The 6,857-nt window shown below is 34.7% G+C and overlaps 1 protein-coding gene across 1 annotated transcript; it reads left to right on the forward strand.

Annotated features, from left to right (window-relative positions):
• The first annotated feature begins 4,232 nt into the window (after positions 1-4,232).
• Positions 4,233-6,653, forward strand: c1galt1c1 (C1GALT1-specific chaperone 1). Its single transcript, XM_053505311.1, has 2 exons — positions 4,233-4,391; positions 4,823-6,653. The coding sequence occupies exon 2, from the start codon at positions 4,837-4,839 to the stop codon at positions 5,791-5,793; it is 957 nt and encodes a 318-aa protein (XP_053361286.1). The 5' UTR covers positions 4,233-4,391; positions 4,823-4,836; the 3' UTR covers positions 5,794-6,653.
• Positions 6,654-6,857: the final 204 nt, after the last annotated feature.

Raw genomic sequence — 6,857 nt, forward strand, 5'->3', positions numbered from 1 at the left:
AGCAACCGGCTTTTGCCTGTTAGGTAAAAGCTACAATCAGTAGTGCCACCATTGTTGTTGTTCGTTTTTTTTGTTGTTGTTGTTGTTGTTGTTGTACCAATATAATTGATGCAGTGCGATCATACTGTACTGTACACACACACACACATGTGTAAATAGCCAAGATCTTTAAATCCATGAATGCACATCTTAACGCATTTTTGACTGTAATCTTATGCTTGTCTTACGAGACATCTTGCTGTGTTAGATGTTATACCACAGAAAGTGTGCAATTCCCAAATTGCCCATAGTGCGTGTGTATGTCTATGTATGTGTGTGGCCTGTGATGGATTGGCACCACATCCAGGGTGTACCCTGCCTCGTCCCATGTGTCTCCTGGGATAGGTTTTCAGACCCCCCAAAAAGCAGTATAGACGATGAGCGAGTGAGTACAACAGCATGGCTGCCATTGTAGCTCCGGCGGCCAAGCAAAGTCAGGTTAAACGGGCAGGTACATACAGTACAACATACAGTACCAGTCAAATGTTTGGATACAAGTTTGCATTTATTTTCGACATTCTAAAACATTTAGAATGCATATTGCATTAGGTAATTAAGTAACAGCACCAACAACACCATCAGTCAATTGTTATTTTATGAAACGAAGGACAGCTGTTCTGAAATTTGTTCTGGCAAGTGCATTATAAGGGCCATCCCAGGAAAGCGAGACCAAAACCTACCTCTGCTGCAGAAAAGAAGTTCATTTAGAGTTATCAACGTCAAAAATCATTAATTAACAGCATCTCAGATTAGAGTCGTTATAAAAGCTTTACAGAACATAAGTAGCAGACACATGTCAATATCTCAATAATAACTGTTCAAACGAGATTATTGCATGTTTTGGATCCCTTCAGCATTGTTTTACAATGTAGAAAGACAAAAAATCAGGAAAGACCATGGAATTAGAAGGTTTGTCCAAATTTTTGACCGATAGTGTAAGTATTTGAGCAGTAACAGAATTTTTATATTTTTGTCTTGGTAGTCAAGGTGTGGTTGGCATGTAGACTTCCAGCTGAAATTCAAGGGGATTTAGGAATTTTCTTTTTCCATTTTCTCACGAGTAATTGGATAAATTGGATAACTTGCATTAGTTTAATTGTTAGTTGTGGCCTTTTATTTCATGACAAATGAATAGGTTGAATTTGCATTTGGTAGCTGTTCATGGGAACTGTCAATATGTTGTCAAAAGTGAATGAAGCCATGATTAGATGAAAGAAAAAGGATTAGAGGAAAAAAAAGAACCAGACAAAGGAACAACTCATAGGAGCTGCTTTAAAGTAAAAAATAAAAGGAACCTTGTTATTACAAATTAAAAAGTATGAAGTTATTTATTCCCAATGAATTCACATTTACTGTTCTGTGAGACATGCTATTATAGGAGAATAATGAATTATCTCAACTTTATTTTCCTATAACAGTCCATCCCATTATATTTTATTCCTTGCTTTAACTGTATAGTGCCTTCACTTAAATACTTATCATGCCAGTGGATTTTTGACAAAATCCATAATTATTCATACATAAAAACATAAGCAGGTGTACCAGATAATTTCTAATGAAGTCAAGACCAAATTAGTCATTTAATTATTGTTGATTAACAAATGTAGGCTATATGTCTAATTTGTGCAGCATCTTAAAATTTTTATTTGTCAACAACTTCACACCATGTTTAGCTGTGTCTTTTTATAGACATTGACACTCTGTCTTGTTTTGTTTTGAAAAGCAGTATGTAATTTGTTCTTCTGTTTCTTTTATTATTTTATCTTTTTACTATTCATTGTTATTGGTGTGTTTGTTTTTTTTGTTGGGTGGTTTTACATGAACTCTAATATTCTACTAATATTTTGAATAATAGCCCAATCAGAACAAAAATGCATTTCGGTTGGAGCATTTCTGATCTGATCCAGCCCGATAGAAAGAAATTTCAACCTGAATGAGAGTGGTTGTGTAAACCTTTTATACTTCGGTCAATAGGTAAATACAGTATAAGCCATGCAAACACTTTATCTGACTGTTTCTTTTCTGCTGAACATGTTTGCCCCAGTGTCATAAGTCTCCTGGACTAGTCTCCAGACCCCCAAAAAGCAATATAGATTATGCGCAAATGAGTATACTGTAACAGCATGGCTGTCAAGCAAAGACACAGTGATGCAGTCAGTGCAACATACAGTACAGTACCAGTTAAATGTTTGGACATGTTTGCATTTATTTTTTTACATTCTAGAACAATACTTGATTTTTTTCAAGACTATGAAATAACACATATTGCATTAGGTAATTAAGAAACAGCAACAACAACACGAACATGTTTTCCCTATGCAGGGGTAACATTAAATGATTTGACGACATTACAATAATTAAATTTTGCTTTCATTTCTGATTGATGACTCAAAAAGTGAGAACAACTCTCTCACACCAGTGTTTACTTTCTTACCCTGGCTCCTTGGCTGAGGAAAGGGACACTGATTAGTTCACATTTCATAAGTATTAAAGTATATGACCAATCATGGAATGAATTCTGAATTGTCATTTATTTATAATATTATTTTATCCATATGGTGAATATTAATGCAATATGCACAATTGACCAAATGGCAGTTTAAATATTTTCATGAATGTTTACTTAATGTTTATTAAAGATCTCATACTACTAGTGTAAATCTGTCTAGCTAACTTTTCTGACAGTTTGTTCACTTTAGCCAGTGGCAAAGCTGAAGAAAGCCTGTCAGTCGACTGACCTAGTCGTCACTGGAGCAAGCTGTCAGAGTGTCTATAGGATGTACAGTATGTTGTTTTTGTTTGTTTTGTTGTTGTTTTACACCATAAACACTATATATAAATTCCGCAGTCTTCACTTCATGAACTATATAATACTATTTATGAAATTTACTTAATAATAACAATTCTAATAGTAATAACTCCACCTTGATTTCTCCAGCCTTAATTTACTAAACTACTATTATACCTCTTATAGCATTAACATAAGTACAACTAGTATTTTATTTTATTCACTATATTAAACTATAATAATAGTATAACATAGTAAATGAAACTACTAATTTCTGCTAATTATTCATGTATAAAAATACAATAAGGAGTATATAATAATATTCTAGTAAGAATATAACCATAATGTTATCATTTACTATTAATAATAACAGTATTATTATTGTTAATATAATTACTAGAATATTATAATATACTCCTTATTGTATTTGTATACATGAATATGCAATAAGAAGTATATTATAATATTCTAGTAAGAATATAACCATAATGTTATCATTTACTATTAATAATAACAGTATTATTATTGTTAATATTATTACTAGAATATTATAATATACTCCTTATTGTATTTTTATTTTATTTAGAAGCTATTGATAATATTAACTGCTGTACTACACTTTTTATGTTATCTCAATTTATACCATATTACAGATATATTCAATACTATTTGCACTGTACCATTGTATATCTTTGTGTTTTTTTTTTCTCTTAGTTTTCTTAATGATGGTGAAATGATGTTTATAAGTACTCAGTTTTCAGTATCCAATTATATGTATTTAAAAGTAATTTTACTGTGTTTTTGAGCGTATGAAAATCTACAACTGTGGTGAGAAAATTAGAAAAAAAAACTTTCTACTAACTTTCTATCCATGTTCAATTATAACAATATAATATACGAAAATCCAGAGGCGATTCTCGGGCCTTTCAGGGCCCTAAGCCAAGTGTTAACACCCAGAAACATCGAGAAATTGTGTGATTCTTGTTCCTATTTCTTATGACAAATAATTATTTTTCACTATGATGCTAATTCAGGTCATGTAATCCTAAAGTGGATGCGCTCTTTCTGTCATGCAGAACGTGTAGCTCCTAAACCTTCAGCCTGTGTACAGTATATTATGTCTACCAGTAGATGGCAGCAGCACTGTATATTTATTGCTCAAATTGCGGTTTTGTAAAATGTTTTAGTTTGAGCCTCCCGTATCCGATTATATTGATAAATAAATAAGAATATACTATGCATCAGAATGGTATTGAAGTCTGTAAAAAAATTTTCAGTCTTCAAACGTCCTATTCGTTTAGTAAGCTAGGCTCGTTAGTCCAATGACTTGTGCGCATGTCTTTGGGACTACATATCCCACCATAACTGGTGACGTCATTCATGAACCGTCATCCCTCCCCATATCCGCCTTCACTATCTGGGACACGGAAATAGATCCAGTTTTGTTTTCTGCAGTATAGTTACTAATGACAGCAAGTAAATAAAAAACGCAAAACCCCCAGGATATCACTCAGATGTGCGCTTAGCTTTCTAGCTAACTGGACAGGAACTTCATCGTGTGGAGGTGGGTTGTTTTCATTCTGTTTTTAAACCATGTGCTGCTATCTTGTAATCTTAACTTACTGACTGTAACTCGCTCAGACAGCTCACTTCTACGCCAGGAACTAACAATTCGAAATTTTTAACTACGTATATATTACTTTACATTTATTTTATGAGTTTTTGATTTGTACGAGCTAGCTTTGAGCTAAGTGACCCCCCTAATCTGCACATAATGTGAAGCGTCACTATGTTCTTTGTGGCGTGACGCGGAAATGCTGAGGGAAAATTCAGTCGAGGTATAAAAGGAAAAAAAAAATAGGCGAATTTATTGCCAGGATTTCCGCATCACGTCACAAATAACATAGTGACGTTTCACTTTCTGTGCGGGTTTAGGGGCTCACTTAGTGTTGCCCAATGTGCCTTTGCACTAACTTTGTAATTTTCCCCCCTCAGTATCATCTGGCACTATGGTGTCTGAAGGCAGTTCATTTTTTAAGGGCATGGTCCTGGGAGGAGTCTTCTGTTTGGTATTGTCACTTCTTGGAACCTTTAGTCCAAACATCCATCTTCGCTCAGATGAACACCACGACCACCACCATCTCAAACCCCTCAGCAAGGAGGAGATGCAAAAGTTTAGCGAGAGTCAGGTGTCAAATCTCGCCCAGCAGGTACGCGTGTATTGCATCATTATGGTAACGCCTAAGAGCTTGACACACTGGGCTGCTACCAACGACACTTGGAGCAAGCACTGCGATAAGGCGGTTTTCTACACCTCCGAGTCAGTCAAAGTAATGGAGGCTGTTGATCAGAAGGAAAAGGATGAGTGGATCAGGTTGCGTAAAGCAATCATCCATGCATATGAAAATGCAGATGGCCTCCGTTGGTTCTACATTGCCCGGCCTACAACTTTCACCATCATTGAAAACCTTAAATATCTGGTTCTGGTTAAAGATCCCAATCAGCCCTTTTACATTGGCCATGTGGAAAAGTCTGGTGAGCTGGATTATGTGGAGTATGAAAGTGGCATTGTGCTTAGCTACGAGGCTGTGAAAAGACTTATTACTGTATTTGATGATGAGAATAAGTGCCCAGAACAAGGCTATAGCTTGTGGAAGATGAGTGAAGAGAAGCAGCTTGCTACATGCCTGAAATACAGCGGTGTGTTTGCTGAAAATGGAGAAGATGCTCATGGCAAGGGGCTCTTCAACAAAAAAAGTGTACAGACGCTCATTTCTGAAAGCATAACCCAGAACGTTGATGATGTTGTGGAGACATGTTGCTCTGACATGGTTATCACATACGGTGGCATGTCCCCCAGCCAGATGCAGGTCATGATGTATGGAGTTTACAGGCTGAGGGCTTACGGGCACAACTTCCGTGACTTCTTAATGTTTTTTCCTCCAAAGGACTCAATGAATGACTAATAACTAAAAGATCCTGTTGATTTACCAAAAATGTTGATTTATGGACAAGGTTAAAGCTCACTGCTAGAGCATCGTTACACCACTGTAAACTCTTAGCTAAAAAAATGTGGTAAAGGTATTTTTGTCAAACACAGTTAAACATTGTTCGTATTTTCCCCTAATTAACCTTATTGAGGCTCCATGGGAGTGCTAAACATGGTGTAATGTAACATACAGCAGAACAGTTAAATCCATTGTGTTTAAGACATGTTTCTGTTTAACAAATGTTTCTTCCTTTCCAGTTTGACAAATTTTTGGGGGACCTTTTTTGACAAACTGATAAAAGAATGCAGTTGCTGAAGATAAATGAATATTTTTTTAAGTATTTTTATAGTCAGGGGTAGGATATGAACAGCACACCATGGGCTTTTTTTCAGCACCCTTTAATTCTAAATAGTTTGCATTAGTATTGTACAATATATGATGGTGGATGAATGAAATTCATTAAAAAAAACATCAGAATCAGAAATCTTTAAAAGTTGCATTTAAGCAGTTTAGCAGCACTGTTGTAGCAGTGCTGGATCCGGCTTAAAAAGAAGATTGATGTTTTGTCATTGTGTTGAAACCTATGTTGTTGTTGTTGTTGTTTTTTTTTTTTTATTTAGGTAAATAAAGTTGGCAGAGGTTTATACTATATGTGGGGGGAAAGGATTCATGCGAGATCTGTTTCTTTTTTTATTGTATTTTACTGGATTGATTAGTTTTGTTTTGTTTTTTCTGGTGAAAACTTGATTTGTATTGTCTGTTGTATTTAAATATTTTGGGAAAATGTTGTAATCTTAACCTGAATGAAGATTTTCGTCTTAAATTATTGTAAGAAACTTTGTCAAGATCTTTATTTCTAAATCATCAATAATGACTGCTACCTGTAGGAGTTTAAAACATTTATTATTTATTATTAACCATTATTTATAAATTATTAGTACATATTAAAACAGTCCTAGGCCTTGCAATGTAATATTTAGTAAGGAATTGACTATTTACTATTTATTTATTATCTTTAGTTTTTAAGTGTAACTCCCATA

The sequence above is a fragment of the Clarias gariepinus genome, chromosome 10, assembly GCF_024256425.1.
Source record: "Clarias gariepinus isolate MV-2021 ecotype Netherlands chromosome 10, CGAR_prim_01v2, whole genome shotgun sequence".
Classification (NCBI taxonomy): Eukaryota; Metazoa; Chordata; class Actinopteri; order Siluriformes; family Clariidae; genus Clarias; species Clarias gariepinus.

Excerpts from the sequence above, each read along its gene's own strand:
- c1galt1c1 (XM_053505311.1), top strand. The coding sequence starts at position 4,837 with ATGGTGTCTGAAGGCAGTTCATTTTTTAAGGGCATGGTCCTGGGAGGA.